General features: G+C 40.4%; 1 protein-coding gene across 4 annotated transcripts in view; it reads left to right on the top strand.

The window, feature by feature from the left end:
* Positions 1-8,289: 8,289 nt before the first annotated feature.
* Positions 8,290-18,407, top strand: part of B3GLCT (beta 3-glucosyltransferase) — a 45,367-nt gene continuing 35,249 nt past the window's right edge. Inside the window, exons 1-2 of one of the 4 annotated variants that reach the window (XM_064409083.1) lie at positions 8,290-8,372; positions 16,993-17,054. In XM_064409083.1, coding sequence (XP_064265153.1) covers positions 8,294-8,372; positions 16,993-17,054 — 141 coding nt within the window. In that variant the 5' untranslated portion in view covers positions 8,290-8,293. Of the gene's footprint in view, positions 8,373-8,799; positions 9,119-9,175; positions 9,531-16,992; positions 17,055-18,407 lie in introns of those variants that run through there. The other 3 variants (XM_064409082.1, XM_064409081.1, XM_064409084.1) reach the window with 3 other exon arrangements.

Below are 18,407 nucleotides of genomic sequence, written 5' to 3'. Positions count from 1 at the left end.
TAGACACTAAGAAATTAATTTCTTTTGCTTTTCCAGTAACTTTCAGAAAATCTGCTGACTAAGTGGTTAGGCCTGGACAGCATGAAAAATTAACTAAGTACATATATATATATATATATATATATATATATACACAGCAGGTTACAGTAAACAGGCTTAGAAAGATCAAGTAATAAAGGATCTTTTAAAAGTGTGTGTTCATTGCACCATGTCTATACATACACAAATCAAACACTTTTCTTTCCAAAAAGAAATTATGCAAGGTATGCAATTTCCCCATTTTTATTCTCATAAAGTCAAAAATTGCCACAAATTGAGGACTATAAAATTTTCCTTTGAGTGTGTATAGTACCTCTATTGCTATACTTATGATCTATTAGCTATTATAAATATATGTCTATCTTAAATATGCTGCAAATAAACCTGTTAATAAAATATATTCTGAGTGTTGAAAACTTCACTGTTTTCATATGAAAGCTATAAAAATCCATTGGATGGAAGATTAAATACTGAGAGTTAAAAATTAACAGGCTGAGTGATTAATAGGTGGAATTGTTTCCTTTTCAAGGAATGTCTCAAAGGTGGTGCATCTAAAACTACAGATATTTTTTTAAGAAAAAAAATCAATATACTTAACAAAGAAATATTATGTGCATTTTGAAAAGTGAAGGCCTCTGAAGGGAGCTTGTTTATTTGTCACATGAACATAAGACTTGGTGATAAAAGTGGTGAAAGTGGTGAAAATAAGGCAGCACAAACCCATACTTGCATAATGAACTAGCAAGTGCTAAGAAAGAAGTAATATTTGAAAAAATATCAGAACATTCTAGTACCAGGAAATGGATCTTAACACAATAATACTTTTTCTGATGTGAGTGCTTTAGTAAATACGCATGACTTGGCATGTGTAGTTTGGTATTTACATTTTTAAATAATTTGGAAGAGTTGACGATAGCCCAAAGAGCTGGCAGAATTCTTTATACCCTAGAACACATGATCTGCAAAGTGGTATAAACAAACATTTATAGACTGAGAATTACACAAGAAAGAGGTATATGCTCATTAGAGCTTTTTTTTTATTATTATTTCAGAAGAAGTCACATTATGTTCCTCTAGTAGAGAGGAATTCCAAAATTCCAAACAAAAGTGAGATGTGTACTTTAACAGTAATTGTCATTAATGATTTCCTGTTGAAAATTTTCCAATATTATAAATTCTTTTCTTATAGTTACAGGTGCCTTTCTAAAAAGTTACTGCCCTTTGAACACAGGCTAGATACATTCATTTATCAAAACTGCAAGAATTTTCATTTTAGTAGTATAATAGTAAAGTCCCTGCACTGCTTGAAACATGCTGAAACTGATCTCTGTGAGGGGTCCCAGCTGAGAGAGCTCAAAAAGTGAGAAAATGAAATAATGAGAAACTTAGGAAAATGTTGGTAGAAGTGTTTTGACAGCTTGAATGGATTTACCTGGGCTATGCTAATATTCATGTCACAGAGAATTCAAACTGAAACTAAAAAAATATTTACCTGCTTGGAAATTTACCACATCTATTAATCTTATGCCTGAGCCAAGCCTTCACATACAGTTATAATTACTAATAACATTACACACAGCTTGTCGAGGTTGGGGTTTTTTTGTTCTTGGATCAATAAAGAAAAAACAATTTATGTATAACTTCTGGACATTGGGTGGCACCATTGCCTCATGTAAGCCTTCACAGTGTTGGCTCTGCTCCTTTTTTCCTTTAGCATAACTATATAAGGCAAGTCAGAACGCAGAACTGGTTGCCTTCTTTCTTCCCTCTCTTTTTTTTTTCTTTTTTAGTTTGATTTTAAGTAATCATCTTGCTTTAAATAGCAACGGATTTTTAACCAAGAGCTGATGTTGTGCAGTTTAGGGAAGTGGTGTTTTGATTTCAAGTGCTGAAATGGAAAGATATTTTGTACAGCCAAACTGCTTTCATGTGCACGTGCACCAGCCAGCTTGTGATGAAGCTGTGCACTAATACAAAAAGCAGGAATAGCACTTGTGTGGTTTATTGTCTTTCATAAAATTCAGTTTAAAACAACTTTTAAATTCAGAGCTGATTTGTGTCTGTAGCAGGGCTGATATATCAGATACCATTATGTGCTTCTTAAGGTCAAGATTCCTCTAGGTTTACATTTAAGTTGTATTTAGGTATTTTTAATTGGACCTTGATCCCCTTCCTGGCAGGGACAAAAACTTTGCTCCCAATAAGGGGACTGTTATAAAAACTTACAACAAATACATTTTTCCTTACATCGGTATGATTTTTTTTTTCCAGGGTTCATTAAATTTATTGTACAAGGTACTCAGTAAATAACTAACAGTGTCTTGTCTTCACATTAATTCACATTCACATTCACATCAGAGAATGCATTTTGAACATTTTCTGACCAGTTACACAACAGTGACTACTGTGGAAGTTGTCCAGTAATGAGCCAGTAAAAAGAAATGCAGTTTTTTCCATTAATTTTTACTTTATGGCTGTGTACATCATGGTCATTTTCTTAGGATTGTTTGTGTTTTCCATAGAGCTGTGTAAAAACTTGGTACTGCTGTTATAACCAGTGTGCCATACTGCCTGGTCACAAAACACCTTTTCCAGACTCTTAACTAAGTGCTTTTGATTAAGGACTGTGTATTTTGAGGGTTTGGGCAATGTTTTCCTAGAAGATGTTGCCATCAAACTCTGAAACTTCTTTTGACTTGTGTAGTTTCCCTGTGTCATGTTGACTTGATGTTGTTGTACTTGAATGGTTCTATACCAGATGTGTCATTCTGTGCTTTTTCTGATCCAGTTCTGTTTGACTTCCCATATCAAAAGCACAATGAGAGAGTCCTAAGGGAGCAATTGTGGGGGGACATAATCTAAAACTGCTTTGAGGCTAATGCAGGCTGTGATGAGTGCAGTTGCTCTGAAGTGACACCAGGCTGTAATGGCTCCTAAGGGCCACTCCATAACTGAAAACTCCTGAGTGAGAAGTGCTCTGGTTCCTACCGTCGGTTTTGATCACTGAACTGCTCATCTGATTAACTATCCCAGCCCTTGTTTCCCCTTATGTCACTGAGAAGGACAAGGCAGATGTCTACCTTTGAGTCAAGACAATCAGAATGCAGAAGTCCTTTTCAGATAATTAAATCTATTTTTATTGCAGAGAAGATATTCCATGTGGCTTTGTTCATATTGAGGGATGGTTGTTACGTGACTTATTCATAAGCAAGGACAGTTGGCAAGCTCAGAACTGAATAATTTTACCTTAAATAATGACTGATATAATGACTTTAAACTGCTGTTTTGCCTAAGTGGGAGGCCTCAACAGGCAGCAAATACCAACTTCTGTTGTTGGTAGTGAGAGTGAGCTTATATATTCAAAGTTGACTGTTTTTGTCTGCAGGTGAGTGTCAGGTAGGTGTTGTCTTTTTCTATGCTTCTCCCTACCACCTCAGAATAAGAGAATAATTAAGCTGGGAAAGAAGTTTTGAGGCCATGTGGTCCAACACCCAGCTCAAAGCTCCTTCTGAAGTGGCACAATTTTCCAACTCTGCTTGTTCGATGTCATGATTACTGTGCACACCAGAGCTGGTTCAAAATAAAACTACTTCAGCTGAAGAAACTAGCTGTTATGCACCTGCCACTGTTTAGAGTGTTCACATCTAAGTATACAGCCCCTTTGCTTCTTGAGATTACTGGCATTAAAGCTGTAAGACAGACATAGCCCAGAATCTTTGTGTCACCGTCTTACAGGACGGATTTTTCCAGAGTCTAAAGCCTCGTTAAGATGCTCCATGCTGGCTGAACATCTCTGGATATTTCTGTGACTGCTTGTCTCTTCCACTCTTCCACTCTCAGGGATTCTTTTTTTTTTTTTCTTGGCTGCCAAATTGGCATGTCATAACAGCATTTGAATTGGTTTCTGAACTGTCATGGAGCTATAATAAGGCAAAACACAATGCATAGAAGATATTTGTGAGGCATGGGACATCTTGAGGCACAAATCCCAGGACATGATGCAAGTTAATGAATGCTTGAGTGATCATGATATTTACAGCTAAACAAACCAGCAGAAATGTTAAAGACAAATACATAGGACATTATTAAACCCCTCACTTCAGTATTTTTTGAACAGTTTGCTTCATTCTTTTTCCCTGTCACTATGAGTACATGGCTGAGAAAAGTGGGTGATTCTTTACAACACTGTTTCTTTTCTTGTAAGAATTGGAAGCTGGGGAAAGTAGTTAATGTAGCCACTAAGCTCTTTAAAACTTATGGAAACATTTTGTACATACATTATTTTGCTCAGTTAAATCCCTTATTATTTATCTATATTTTGACTTTGGGTTGACAAGGTAATATTTCCACTAATTTATTAAAAGACAGGATCAGGATGAATGTTTTGTGGTTTTAAATAGCTACATTTCAGCAGGAAAAATATAAAGAGCTCAGATGTGCTTGGTAGAGGCAGTTATGTGTCAGATGGAAGCAGCAGGAGACCAAACAGCACAGAGCAGCAAGTCTGACAGTTCTCTAGGCAAGCTGTTCATTTGACCAAGGGAGTGGGAAACATGCCCTTGGCTTGTAATCAAGACTGAAAAGCTTCAGTCCTCTATACCCGCCTATAGAATTTTCTCCTTGACGGTGTGAAGTACAGTAGACAGGAGCATCTGATCATCTCATCACCTGAACTCTGAGGACCTGTGCTAAGTTCCACAGCTTGATAGATCTGTTTCTTATCTGTAGCTTCGTTTGTAATAGTTCAAAGATATTGAAATTCCTGTGTCCTGCCCTCTCCCCTTAGTGCATATATTCTGCCTCTTGGACAACCCTAAATGAGCACCAGAGGATATGCTGCAGATGGTATTTGCACTGTTTCTCTGCCAGAAGACAGAGGAGCTGACTGGCAGAGACATTTAAGCACTCAAAGATTGTAAAGATGGATCAAATTGTCTTTGGTCCATCTTTACAATCTTGTAAGAATCCGTGACTGATGGCTTCACACCCAGTGTTTTTCCAAGTCCTTTCTAGAGAGTGTGTGACCTAATAACAGCAGTCTGTCATGAAAAATTGCTTGGTTGAACTCTGTTCCCGGGATTCTTCACTGCAGCCACGCACCAGTTCTCTATAAAGCTTTGATTGAAGGCTCCATGACTTGGCTCAAATGGAGTCTTCAAATTTTAATTAAGAACAAGCACTTCCCAGGTTAACCCAGGAAGAAGAGAGAGACTAAACTCAGACTACACTGTGGGCTGCCACAGGGGTTGGCTGAAGCGCTGAGTTCCCTCAGTGATTTGGCTGTCAGGTTTACAGCATGCACGTGCTGGTTCTGCAATGTTATCAGTTCTCCCGAGCAAGATGGAGCAAGTCCCAAGACTGAGTCATGTTTGAAGTGTAGGGGGCTTTCCCTGCTGCTGCAGGTTTCTCCCAGGGAGAGTTTGTTTGTAGTGGTCCAAAGGGGACACGCGAGTGTAGTTCAGATCTGAGTGCTGCAGAGTATCAGAGCTCTCCCACTCAAGCCCACTACCTAGTGTTTGACAAATGTAGGTGTATTCCCATGGTATCAGTATTTTTGGGGTACAAAATAATGGACTGGAATGGGCATTGAATAACTGCCTTGAGTAGCTGAAAGCTGAGAAACTGTTTCCAAATGCATGTTGTAATTTAAAAAGTAATTGTATGGTTCTGAACTCATTGGGATTGGTTTTGCTCATTTCCACAGGATTAGTCATGACATTAGTCAAAGTTATACCCCTCCTTACGTAACTTCCTGAGTAGGACAGAGGGGTCCAATTGCAGAAGCCTGAGGAAGAGCTGGAACAGAACTTGCGATTTGCAAACCTCTCTGACAGAGAGGTTTTCTGCCCAACCTGTTGAAAGAAACTATGGAGACTCTGTCATTCCTGGGTGAAATGTCATTCCTTTCTCAGATGGCTAAAAGAACAAAGTAGTTGCAGTCACGTTCTCTAACTCAGTAATTGCTGTTGTGTCTGGTTCATAATTTCTCTGTTTCCCCATATTATAGTCCTTCTATAGAAAGAGATGACAGAGCCACAAGGGTATCCAGAGGCACTGCTACAGTGCCTGCACAAAGAGCAAGCTACCTTTGAACCCCAGCCTTTGCACATCATACGCATCTATCTGTCTGTCTATCTATCTATCTATCTATCTATCTATCTATCTATCTATCTATCTATATCAGGCAGCATTTATTTGTATTTGCAGCCTTCCCTTTCTAATCTCAGAAGTGGGACAGCAACATTGCTACATTTGTATTATTTAGGAATCTAAAATATATGTAATACTATAAAGAAAGGAAGCTTGGTGGTGTTCTAAACCTCTGTGTTCCTTAACAGAAAGTTCATTATTTACTTTCCTGAGATGGAAATTCTCAGTGAGGTAGTTAGAATAACAAACACAATCTGAGCCTGTAAGTAGAGTAGAATTCAAGAAAAAGCTTTATTTCCTCCTTCCTCCTTACAGACCTAAATACAAGATTTAAAACACTTAAGTAATTTTCCTTAACAGTTGGAGAACACCAGGTTTCATGGTAGAGTTCCATATTTCTTGGGGATTGCTACAATGGAATTTTTCTTATATTTGTGACAAGCCAAACACTTATTACCTCAAAGCAAAAGGCTCGGGATTTTTTCCCTTACAGACTCGCTGTGTGGGGAAACATTGAACATGGGTATATCTTAACCATTTTGAAAGTGAAAAGTCTTATGTTTATCCCAGATGCTGTGGGCATGATCCTTGTAGTGTGAGTTCTTAAAGAAACCAGTACAAAACAGAGAAATGGAAGAAACGGTGGGAAATGCTGCTGAAACTTATAAGGAAAACCAAGGAAATGTAGATATACATGTTAAGCAAAAGGTTTCATATATTTTATATTGTTGTAGTTCTAGAAGGATGACTTTATGTTTCTCTTATTTTTTCCCTGCTAATGATGAGCATGCACATAAAATCAGAAATAGTATGTAAGTTTCTACTTAGTTGGCATCAGAATTATTATTCTCGAAGCCAGTAACTTATTTAGTGAGTCAGAATGTCAGCAACAAGCAGTTGTTCTGTAAGGCAAATAACAAGCTGTTGTTCATGCTTGTGCCTCATTTTCCCTTCTCTTATGATATGAGGAGGTGTGTGTTTAGAAAATACATAAGGCAGGTTGAGTACTCCAAAGAAGTCTGGCTAACATATTTCTATTATGAGAGTTTTAAAGGAAAGTGTGAGCTCTACTACCAAGTTACTATGATACAGATGTGCTTGCCTGTGCTTGCTGTGAAAATGTTTCCATTCATCTTCCCAATCACTTCTCTGGTATATTTAAGGTATCCTATTGTAACCACTTGACCCCGAGGAAAAGAATGGCATAGATCTAAAGGTTGCAGTGTTTTGAAGAAAGATCCAAGTTGGGTCCTGTGCTTTTTGGCCTTGCTGGATTAAAAATAGTTCATGGCTGACTTGGACTCTGCACCATTTTTCTCCAGTGAGGTCAGTGTATATTGCATGGTTGGGTTGCTAGGAGGGGTCTGTGTGAAAAGTATTTGATGGGAAAATGTGTAGAAATAGACCTGGCTGGAATTCATGTTTATATGTAGACAGCAGGAAAGGAATTGCTACGTAGGGGCACTGGGTGTTACACTTAAAATCATGTTTAAGAGCAAAGAGGAAGCATACCTTACATGTTATATGCCAAGAATTTTTTGTTTCTTCCTACTATACTTTGAAATGTGAAATTCAAATAGTTGAAATATTAAATTCTAATAATTATTAATATATATTTAATTGTTACAGAAAAAAAGGAGAAAGAATAACATTGTGCTGAAAATATTCTACACACTGCTTAGTTTCTAGATCTATCACTGCTTGCTTTTCTAAGGCTTCTCTGGGTCTGAAGAACAGCAGTTTAATTCTGGGGTGTATAGAGGAACTTATAACACATTGTTAAGATGGAGTGCTTCACTAGGACAAATCTGATATTCCAGTGGATGGTTTCTTCTTCCTTGTGCCGGGATTCATGTTGGGTAATTTCTTGTTTATTAACAAGGTTTCACATTCTTGATCTTTCTTCACTGCTCTGCGGCTCTGTTATATCCAAATTTACTGTCTGTATCGTGACATATATGCATGTGAGAATCTACTTTGTCCTCTGTGTTACCCCTAAAACGAGCTTTGTGCAGCTCCAGGTCTGCATTTCTTTAACCAAATAGGGTGAGTCATTTTAGCTGTGGAGTCTCCAGTGCCAAGGCTGTGCTCCAGGTCACACTCCATGCTGCACCCCGTGTCCACACTCTGGTCACACAGGTGGTTTAGGAAAGGCTATCTGAAGGTGCCACACGCTCTCTTGGGTAAGGGTTTGTGAGGGTTGGTCGAGACATGAATTAGGTCCCTTGCTTTGTTGAATGAGGTTCCTGTTGGAGTGCTGGGTAACGTTTCAGAGAATAACAGAACCAAATAGGTTGGAAAAGACCTCTGAGATCATCGAGTCCAACCCAAGGCTGGGCACCACCATGTCAACCACACCAGGGCACCGAGTGCCACAGCCAGTCTTTTAGCACTGCAAAGTCGGTGACTCCACCACCTCCCTGGCAGCCTGCTCCTACGGCTGGTTAGGAAGAGTTGATGGCTACGGGGAGCTGAGCTCACTGGCATTATTTCGCCAGGCCGCCCCTGCCTGTCCCGGCCGCAGCGGCCGTCCCGTGACGGGAGCGCGGGGAGCGGCGGGAGCGCGGGGCCTGTCCCGCTGCTGCCGCCAGAGGGCGCGGCGGCCGCGCAGCGCCTCCCCCCGCTGCCGGCTGGCGGCCGGTCCTGCCGGGAGGAGGGAAGGGAAGGCAGCGGCAGCAGGAGGAGGAGGAGGAGGAGGAGGGCGGGCAGGCAGGCGGCGACCGCGGCACCGCCGCCAGCCGGAGGCCGCTCGCCCGCGCTCCTGCGGCAGAGGCGGGCAGCCGGGCGCTCCGTGCCCTTCGCCTCCTCCCCGCGCCGCGCGGCTCGGCGGCCCCCGCCAGGATGTGTCGGGAGCCCGGCTGCGGCCGCTGGCTCCTCTTCTTCGCCTGCGCCCACCTCGTCTTCCTTCTCCCGCCGCTCCGCGCCCGGGGTGAGTGGCGGGGGCCGGGCCGGGACGCCATGGCGAGGTGACGGGAGGAGAGCCGGGACGCTCGGCCCCTCCGAGGAGGTGATGACGGGGAGGAGGGCACGGAGGGCTCGGAGCGGCGCCGCTGCCCGGCCGCTCTGTCCCGCCCCGCGAGCCGAGACGCCCTGTTCCCGAAGTTTGTTGGCGATCCGGGCTGGAGCGGGCCGGTCCCTGAGCGGGGACCCTGCGCGGCCCCGGCTGCGGGGGCAGCGCCGGGAGCGCCTCCTGCTCCCGGGGCAGGCTGCGGGAACACCCGGGAAACCGGCCCTGGGATCGGGAACAGCTTCGTGGAGCAGCCGAGCCCGGCGCGGAGCACTCGTGGCTGTGTCTGGGCAGCGCCGCACTGACGGGGTGTGCTGCTCAGGGCGGGGGAAAGGTAAAGCCTCCCGCCTAAAATGCCAGCCGAGGGGAAGGAAATATATTACTGTGTTTTTGAGATGTTTTTCATGCATCTAATCAGCTGGGAGAAGATGAAAGGAGAAGGATTATTAGGATGTCAGCGATTGGGTTGCTACAGGCTCTTGGAGTTGGGAGCTGTTGGCGTGAGTGTAAGAGGCAGAAGTAAATATTTACATCTGTTCTCTTTCTCATTATTTCTAGTCCTGAATGTTTCCATCTCTATGTCAGCATAGGCTTGTCAGTTTGTTGTGAGCCTTTTGATTTGATTCTTTTCCATTGCTAAGGCTTGTGCATCAAAATCATACAGGAGAAAACTGGTACTAATAAATCATGTTTCCAGCAAAGTAAAACTGTGATATTTTGATTTTCCTTCTGCTAAACACTTTTCTTTACACAGACACAGCTTAGTTTTTGGAGTAGTCCTAATACACTACAGCTCTTCCTAAAGCTGCATTTCATTATTTCCAGAATGAGTAGTTTTGCTCCAGTAAGGTACTATAGCACTTCTAATGGCAAACAGATTGTAGTCACAGTCAGAGAATAGCAGATTCAGTTTTGCCCATATCTGTATTTATTGTACATGCATAGATACCTACCTACATGGAGGTAGAAAGCAGAGATGGAAACACTTGTGTTCTTGTTTAGTAGGTCTTGATTAATGCTTGTATGGAGTTTATTCACCAGAAGCTTCCTGCAGTATCGTGGTTTTCTTTTGGTTTTTTAATACCCGTTTATGTTACACAGTCTGTCTTTTCCCTAATAACCCATGCTTTTGAGATGGCCTATATAGTTACATTTGTTCCTCGAAAACAGAAGTAATCTGAATTGCCTTCCACAGAAGCAAACAGCTTGTCTGTCAGTAGTTAGGTAATTTCATAAATTCCAGCTTGCAAGTGGCAGCTTACAGAATGGGAAAATGTATTCGGATGATTTTGTATGGTGTAACTTCTAGGCAATCAGAAGGGATCATGATGATGCTTTTTCTTCTACTGTTTTTCTTTGCTTGCCTTTTATAAGGATAGTGGTGTACACAGCACTCATTTAGCCATTCCAGTGGTTCAAAGTGGTGATTTCAGCTGCTTTCTTCCCATATGTGCCATTTGTGTAAAGAAATATGAGTAGTTGCTTTTTTTTAATGAAAAGCTTCAGATGCTGTAAATTTGCTTGCATCAGCCTCTCCTCTTCCTCCTTCCCCTGCTCTCTCCCCATTTTGTGCTGATGAATCTGTAATACATTCTTATCTGGCTAGACCAGAGTCTTTGATGCTGTTAGGGTGGCAACAGTGAAGAAATATTATAAAAGCTTGCATGTAAATACACAAAACTAATTTATAGTGCTCACAGGCTGTCTCATAATGGAAGATCCCATCTCTTTGACAGAGTCAGTGCATATTTTCTCTGGAATCATGTCAATCCATAGAACCTTATATTCTTTGGAAACTTTTAAGGGGGAAGAAACCCAACCAAAACAAAAATAGGCCTTTCATTAAATTATTATTAGAAGGGTAAAGAAAATCTGGTTTAAATGTTTTCTCTACTGCATACTACGTAATCACTGGCTGTCATTATTTGAAGTGGTTATTATCAGTCACAGTTTTGCCATACATTAAGTCATAGAATTGTTACTTTTTTGTATCTCACTGAAACTGACCCACAGCTCAGTGAGGTGGTTGGAACGACACTGGGTCAGTCAACCTTGAATCAGACTGTAAAAGAGGGATATAACAGAAATATTGCTTTTCTGTCTCAGGTGGATTAGTCTGTGAAAGCAAAGAGTTAACTCCTCAGTGTCCTTGGCACTTCAAGGACATATAATTTCAAACATTTGGAAGTTGTTTATGCATGAAAGAGTATTACCAAAGAAAGGATTGCTTCTACATATAAAATGTGATATTGTATAATTGTATATATTTATACAGTGTGTTGTATTTTAATGCTGCAGTGTTTACATCCATTTTTCTATCCTGCACATATTCCTGCAGTTGGGTTGCTGAACAATGAAAATAATTGCTGAGTTTTACATTCTAGTGTTATAAGCAAGTCTGTTCATTTATTAAAATTTTAATGAAAATAATGGAACACTTAACAAAAATAAATAGGAATTGGAGGAATTGAACTGAATAGGAATTCTCATATTACCTGTCCAGGTTTTGAACGGATCCAAAAATGTTGTCTATCTTTTCCAGTGGATTTTAGTCATGCTCTCAAAAGACATAAAAATTGGTGATAATACAGAACTTTAAAGTCTTTCTAAAATTTCTTTCCTTTGCTTATCCTCAGTTCTTGGCGATTTAGCAAAAGGAGAGGAGCACTGGTGATTGACAGGTTATGCTTCTGTCTCCTTGTGCCAGATGACACAATGTTAATGCACAAAGTGTGTTAACAACCTTCAGAGTACACAATGCATTAAATAATGAAGTGACAAATACAAGATTACAGTTGTATTTAAGATGGTGCCTTGCTTTTTTTTCTTTCTGCTTTGGGTAGCTTTATTTGGGAGAAACTGTACAATCAGTCACCCTGGTCTTTTGGTTACTGTGGTATCTACAGGGCTTGAACTTTTACTGGCTAGTAAGTTTCTTCTTGCAATGTATTTTCTCTGTGCTCTGTGACAAGTCCAGCTGAGGTATGCTTACTTTGTAAGAAAAAAGTGTAAGAAAACACAAAGGGACTAGGGGAAATTTTGGATTTTTCAAAGGTGTCTCTAGCTCCAGAGATTTATATGTGCTTTAGGGAGTTATACTGAAAGAAATCCATTGCAGTTGTCTGAATTAATAATGACATATGAGCGTGAAAAATTACTGTTTTGTTATAGTAGCATCTGATAGCTCTAGACATAGGTTATCCTTCTTTGTGCATGTATGCCTTGCACACAACAAAAATACATCCTTCACACAGAGAATTTATAGTTTCTGCCTGTGTTGTACAGGTGACCTGGCCATGAGCTGCATCTGGAGTTAGAATTTTTCTTTCAGTGGTCCACTCCTGGGAACATCTTTTTCAGAAACCTCCTGGAAGTGAATTGCATATGAATGAATTAATCTTGGAGTTGTCCATTTGTGTCATGGCACTGTATTTTCTACCCACCCTGCGGTCCCTTTGTTGATATGTTGTAGGCTGGATAAATTTACCATGTTCTTTTCCTGCTGCCCTTCTCCCAGTAAATCCTTAGAAGAGGATATTTATTTCCATGCTGAGAGATCTGATTGCTTAGCCAGAACAGTCTTGGCCACAGCTGACTGCTGAAGACTGCTTTATCAAATTAGATCTGCATAACAGATTTGCTAATCAGGTAGAAGAGTGTTGCTAAGATAAATTCATACAGTCTCTGTGCCTGAAAAACTTCACTGCTGTTGGGTGAAGACTCTTGAGGCTTTTTTGGTGGTGTCTTCAGCAGTCTGTTGGTCTGTTTTATGAATTGTCCTTCAGTAGTTTAAAAATAGTCTGAACAGTTCTTGTCCTATTAAAATGTATTAGCTGGAAGGAGTCTTCCTAATATACTTAATGTAAAAGATACCAAGTCATTTTAACGTGTTTAATTTTTGTGCCCAGACCTGAAAGGAGGGGAAGCTGCCTTAGTGAAATCACAGGGAATAAGAATAATGATATAGCGAGATACTTTAGCATTCATTGCATGTATTGGTTTGTTGAATAAATTATATGTGTGAGTGTTGAAATTGCACTGTGTGACAGGGTCAGAGCTGGTTGACTTTCAAGGTTCTTCTCCTACAATAATGATCCATCCCCACATGCAGAAAGGCAGGCAAAGATGGCAGGAGGCCCATATGCACAAACAGGAGCTCCTGGCAAAGCTCAAACATAAAAGGGGAAGCACACAAGAGATGGAAATATGGTTAGGTAACATGGAGACACTGTCTGAGAGTGCAGGTAATTAGGAAAGCCAGGGCCACCTGGAGTTGAATCTGGTGAGAGATTCAATTTGTGAAATATAAGAAAAAGGAGTCCTGCAGGTGTGTCAGCAAAAGGGAGACTAGGCAAAATAATAATAGTCTTTCTTATGAATGGAGGATAGGGTTAAAAGAAGGACATGGAAGAGGGCAAAGAACTTGGAACCTTCTTTGCCTTGATCAATATAATTAAGACTCACCATCAGAAAACCCAGGCCCCTGAAACTCATGAGAAAGCCTGGAGCAAGGAAGAGTTACTCTCACTGGAGGAGGACTGGTTCAGGGAACATTTAAACAAACTGGACATACACGAGTCCACAGGATCTGATGGCAGGCACGTACAAGCGCTGACGGAGTTTGACGATGTCAGTGCAAGACTTGATAAATCTTTGAAAGGTGATGGTGACTGGGGGTGATTGCTCAAGACTAGAAGAATATCACCCCGGTCTTCTAGGAGGGCAAGGATAAGTTGGCTAGTGGTACCTCAGTCCCTGGGAAGGTGGTGGAGCAAATAATCCTCAGTATCACTGCCAAACAAGGAAGGACAAAACAAACATGTGAAGGACAGGAGGGTGACTGGGAAAAGTTCACCATGTTTTTGTGAATGGGCACTCATGCTTACCAACCCAGAGGACTTCTGTGATGACATGACTGCCTTCATGAATGTGGGGAAAGCAGTGGATGTTGTTCATCTCAACTTCAGCTAGGCATTTGGGTTCAGTCCTGTCTCCTATAATGTCATAACAAACTGGGCTGTGTCTGTGGACAGTGAGGTGGATAGAAAGCTGTCTGACTTGGGCTCGTGGGCTCTGATGAGTGGCATGGCTCCAGTAGTGTTTAACCTCTCATTAACAACAATGGGGTGTGCACATCAGGGAATTTGCAGGTACAAAATGTGCAGGGGGAGTTGATGCACCATCTGGTTGTGCTGCCATTCAGAGGGAGCTCAGCAGGCTGCAGAATCAGGCAGACAGCAGACTTGAGAAACTGAGTTCAGTGAAGGGAAATACAGTGTCCAGCCCCTGACAAGGAGGCACCCCATGCTACATTGCACACTGGGGGCACATTGTCAGGGAAACAGCTTTGCAGAGAAGGGTTTGAGAGTCCCAGCATGCAGCAAACTGGCACACCTGCAGTGTGCCATTGTGGCAAAGATGGGCAGCAGCCCCCTGAGCTGCAGGGGGAAGAGTGTTGGCACCAGGACGAGGGAGGTGACCCCTCCTGTCTGCTCAGCACTGGTGTGACACACCTGGGTTGCTGCATCCAGGTCTGGGCTCTCCAGTACAAGAGAGACATGGACATACTGGAGTGAGTCCAGCAAAGGACCATGAACATCATTAAGAGATTGGGACCCCTGAGACAAGGAGAGGCTGAAGGAGCTGGGGCTGTTTAGCTTGGAGAAAAGAAGATTCAGAGGGAAGCTCCAACATGTAAATACTTGATGGGATGCAATAAAGAAGACTGAGCCAGACTCTGGTACTTAACAGGACACGAATCAGTTTACACAAATTGAAATAGAGGAAATTCTGTTTGAACATAATTACTTCTTTCTTTGTTTTTTGATTATTTTGTTGTTTGGGTTTGTTTTTTTTTAATGTAAGAAAATGAACACTGGAAGAGGTTGCTCAGAGAGTTTATGGAGTCTGTTCTAGGAAATAATCAAAACTTAACTAGCAAGGTCCTGAGGATCCAGTTCTGAAGGCTTGAACTAAATGACCCTTAGGGATCCTTTCCAACCTCAACAAATCTGTGGTTCTCTAATGCCAGGATGAATAGGTTGTTTAATTAATTCCCTGAAGAGCTTTATCTGTGATCTCAAAGATATGGTGTGAAATAGGTGATCTGATTATTGTTTGATTTTTTTCAAGGATCATGTGTGTTAATATTTTATAAAGCTTAGGAGCAGTGTGGCATGGGTTATTGAAGGCACTGTGGTGACAGAGGCAGCATCTCTTGTCAGTCACAGTTGTCTTAGGTTTCATGTGTCATTCCTCAGGTGCATATTAAAAACTGAAAATTAGGCTTGTGAATAAGCTGAATTTATGAGGTGACTCTTCTTGTAGTTAATACTACATAATTAATACATTTCCTGGAATAAGGATGTTATGTGTTGATCTCGTAATTAGGATTGTGTCAAGAAGAAGGTGTGGATCTGGTTTGTGTAGGGGAAGATTTTCCTTGTTTGAATCTGTAAATACTGTTATATTGTGAGACAAGGAGGAAAATGACCTTGAGATTTGCTCCATTGGTTAAAGTCTGGTGCTTATAACATGAATTCAATCCCTGCACTGGCCACGCATTTAAGAGTTGTGGGTCCCTTCCAAGTCAGAATATTCTGTGATTCTGATTTATGACCACCATGAGTCTGCTGTGTTAGAATGATTTTTGGGATGTCTGGATCTAGCCGTGTGGTTTGAGATGCAGATTAATCAGCACCTGAGGTGTCACTGTGAACCTCAGCTCCTGGACACTTGATGAAATTTGATCTCCAGCTGGAAGAGCATAAGGGTGTAGGTGTTCAGAGATGGGGCCCTCTAAACCTAGGACAATCTTGTCTTGCTACTCTATACTGTGGGTTTCTAGGGCATCAAGGGAATGATAATGGCTAACAATTCACTCTGAAGTCAGTTTCAAGCAATAAATAATTTAAATTGGTTGTGAGACAATCCACTTGAATCTGTTTTCTGCCCCAGTATTTTTAAGAAAACCGTCAATTTGACCATGAAGAATAGTATTTTGAATTCCTTCCAAATTGTAACAATTTGCTTTCATTTGCATCTCTTTGGGGCTTTTAGGAAAATGATTTCTTAAGAAGAATGTTAGCAAGGCTTTCTTATGTTAAATGGAACTACTTTTACAAATAAGCCGGCTGAGACAAATTAAGTCACTACATAAACAACCAAAAAAGTAGCACCAGAACCCATTTTATGATTATTTTTTTTCTAATACAAACCAGAAGTATATGCAAATAGTTTAAGAAAATGCTACTTCTGTGCAGATTAGTTCTGTGGGGTCCCTGTTCTTTTGGTAAACATTTATTGGGGTCTCATACATTTACAAGTTTGAAGGTGGCATTCAAAGCCTGTGATAGGCATCTTCACTTTTGATAGAAATTTCTGAAAGCCACTCTTAAGTTTCTGTGGTTCCAGGAGAAGTTTTGGTAATCCAAACTTTAACCTAAAAACAATGCATTGCAGGTCTCCTGTGTGGTAGCACATTAGGCTGTTACCAAGTGAGCTACTGGACTGAACAGATTTTAAGGGATTTATTTGCCTTGAAGCCAAGAAAAATTGGCTTTGTATCAGAGTGATTTTTTTCAGTGATGGAGTGGGACTTGTCAGGCAACAAATGTACAAATTCTATAAGAACAGACTCTCATGTTCACAAAGATTATTACAAATGCAGTATCATTTAATGTGAAAAATCTACCTAAATGATGGGGGCGGGGTTGGGTTTTGTTTTTTTCTGCGGAACTTCATCAGTTGTGAAAGTGAGCTCCTGTAATACGAAAGAAGTCTGTTTTTTCTTTCAGCTTTTGCTGTAAGTGTAGTTTCTGAAGGTGCAGAAGATGAGACTGAACTACCAGTGCTGCAGGTAATAAATTTTAGTTACTAGAGCAGGAACATTTTACAGACATGATAAAATAAACTGGAATAGACCTGAGCAAAAAGCCTAATATCTGTGGCATTGATTATTTCAATTACTGACTTCAGTAGTACCAAATTTAATGTGCTGTCTTTCTGTTCTGTGACATATAAGTCATTAGTGCTATTGCTGTTGAGAAAAGTTTTTGAGTATATAACCTTTATTCATTCAGAGTTTTTGAGTATATAAATTTCATTAATTCAAATTAATTCATTTTCCATTCTTCTTGGTGTTATTAAATATAGAATACATTGAGAGGGAAATGGCTGCCTCTCTGCCAAATTAGCATTATTACATATTACCACTCAAGTCATGGCTCAAGCAAAGCTTGTGTATAAAATTTCAGATTGATCAGATGTGGAGAACTAATGGTCAGAGCTAGCCCTGGCTTTGAATAGCATCCTGAGTGTTAGATGTGTATGCATGCATGTCCTCTGACAGACTTCTGACTACCATTTTTATATGAGTACATATTTGTAACAGATATTTGTATTAAATAAACGTAAGGGAGGAAAATAAAAGAACTGGAATGAATCAATGGTTAGAATCCATAGCTGGCATTTAGATCTAGTGATCTGACATCAAATACAATAGCAGTATTGTCAGAAGTACATATTTCTAAATAATTTTTGGTTTTGATGATGATTGCTATAACTACAGTAGTTTTTCTAAGTGAAAAATATTCCTATTGCAAACTGCTGATCTGCCTCAGTGTCTGGGAGCCTTGGTCATGTCATTCTGTTGTCATTACTGATGGGCTGCTGCTTGTTAAATTCCATTGCCATCTCAATCCAGCTGTTACCCTTCTTATATAGGTTATAATTTATGAAGGCTTTCTTTAAAAAAATAACATTAAAAGGAGTATAACAGGCAACAATTGTTTTGTGGTTTAATAAAAGTAATTTTAAATATGGCTTATTCTTCACACAGTGTACCACAAAACACATAGATTTTTGTTTGCGTGACAAGTCAATCTTCCTGATATGGGTTAGCTTAGAATGTTAATTTACTGTGCTATATAACAGTGTTGTGTATAGATATAAAAATAAATTAATCTTATAATACATCTTTTAGACATTATTGACCCAGGCAGCAGGAAAAAGACCATAAGAATGGATGCAGTTGCAGTAATTTTTGGAAAGGTTTTACAGATGGTTACCAGGGAAGCTGGAGCTTATTCATTTCAGTGTAAAAGTCAGAGGAAAGATTGTCTGATGCAAGTAGAGCTAAAAGGATTACACACATCTGATATTTAAAAAAAGGAAGGGGGCTACATATTTAGAAATAGAACTTGTCTCAAGG

The sequence above is a fragment of the Passer domesticus genome, chromosome 2 (genome assembly GCF_036417665.1).
Source record: "Passer domesticus isolate bPasDom1 chromosome 2, bPasDom1.hap1, whole genome shotgun sequence".
Lineage (NCBI taxonomy): Eukaryota > Metazoa > Chordata > Aves > Passeriformes > Passeridae > Passer > Passer domesticus.
This window is presented reverse-complemented; position numbering and strand designations above follow the sequence as displayed.